A 1,666-nucleotide genomic window follows, 5' to 3' on the forward strand; every position below is an offset into this window, starting at 1 on the left:
ACATGGGTGTCTCCTACCTCGACCATGGACCAATTATCTATTGTCCCTCTTAGGTAGTAGCAGTGGGGCGGCGGTGGCGGCCGAACATGCATCGAGGAGCTGTATAGTTCAGCGTCTCGACACTCAAAAAGGCTCCGCTGAAGATCTTCAGGTGACGACCATCTTCCTACCACACTCCTCGACTACCATATCGTGCATATAGGCATTGGTGGACCTGTGCCTTCCATTGACTAGACTTGTGCGCAGTATATCTTCCAGACCACCAGGCAGATCCCGACAGGAAATAGTGTTGAACTCACTTGTAAGATAACTACTAGCAGTCTAGTGGGTAAAAGCTCTATCATTAAAGAGAACCTCCTCATCCAAGCCACTGCTATACCATCATCATCTATATTCCTCTTCGTCCTCTAGGATCAATTCCGAGAAGATCCGATTTGTACATCACGATTCACCAATGGCAAGAAGGATCTCCTAAGAGTTTTGTGTTGGATTTTTCAGCAGTGCGAACCCGCTGCATTTGAGGAAGGCCGACATGATGTAGGTTTATTTTTAACATACTCCTACTGCTAGTCTATATCCTTCAGATCCTGTTGATGAGTTGTTCCTCACCAAAGTATTGTTCATCCACTTCTACAAAGTCCTCTGGTCCAACCTCTTCAAGTGACACTTGTGGTGGTGGTGGTGGTGTGCACAAGAACAAGAACAACAACAACCATCCCCAAATCCTATGGCTAGCTCGAATATTGGGATCAGCAACCACATTTTACCAAACTCTGGGTGACATCGTCATGTGTATAATTATGTTACTAGTTAAACTCAATTGTGGACTGATAACGAGTGAGGATGATGAAGATTCCTGTGAGAGGCAACTATCTATCACATGTAATACGTCTGAACATCGCCATGCACATGCATCATCATCATCATACTCTATCAGGTGTGAACTATATAACTCTTTTACGTCGATTACGATTGTGGGACTTGGCTACATCATTCACCAATGCATGTGCGGCATATGAGGACATCGCCGGAGTCAGCCATGCAGGTATTGTACTAGAGAATGTAATCATCAATTTAAGACCTGTGTCTGGTCATCAGGTACAGGTGTGAAAACACGTTGTACATCATGCGGCAAGGAATGTGTCATAGGCTCTGATAAAGCACTGTGCAGCCACTGTCATAAGAACAACAGAATATGTGTAAGCAGCAATGGGTCTATATCTATTTTCAATCTGTTTTCTCAGGTCGTATGTGGCGAGAATGTGAAAGGGTTGTGGCTGGCGTGTCAAGTATGCGGTCATGGCGGCCATGCTGTTCATATGAATGATTGGTTTACTTCCCAGAAGTATGATATTTGTCCGTCGCCTAATTGTGGTCACGTTTGCACTCCGACCGTAGCACATCGCAATTCTGCCCCTTTGACGAAGTGCTAATTATGTCTATCCATCCAGGGTGTTACTGTTAGTAGTTGGCGAATTATCACATAAACTCACTTATAAATTGAACAAGGGAGAAGCTTCAAATCAAGGCACTGTAAGACCTCCCAGAATCGCACGATATTCAACAAACTTTAACCACAGTCCGCTCCCCCACACCATCCCTATCGTGCCATCTAAACACCTGAGCAATCCACACATCGGCTATATGGTGTTATTCATACTCACAG

At 44.7% G+C, this 1,666-nt stretch overlaps 1 protein-coding gene across 1 annotated transcript; it reads left to right on the forward strand.

The window, feature by feature from the left end:
* Positions 1–232: 232 nt before the first annotated feature.
* On the forward strand, positions 233–1,425 carry Pmar_PMAR003892 (conserved hypothetical protein; the record flags this gene model as incomplete). Its single annotated transcript, XM_002768929.1, has 6 exons — positions 233–301; positions 412–537; positions 585–882; positions 938–1,045; positions 1,099–1,199; positions 1,245–1,425. Coding segments are annotated over 6 exons (883 nt in total), but the record flags the coding sequence as incomplete, so codon positions are not given.
* Positions 1,426–1,666: the final 241 nt, after the last annotated feature.

Source organism: Perkinsus marinus (assembly GCF_000006405.1).
Source record: "Perkinsus marinus ATCC 50983 genomic scaffold scf_1104296966744, whole genome shotgun sequence".
NCBI lineage: Eukaryota > Perkinsozoa > Perkinsida > Perkinsidae > Perkinsus > Perkinsus marinus.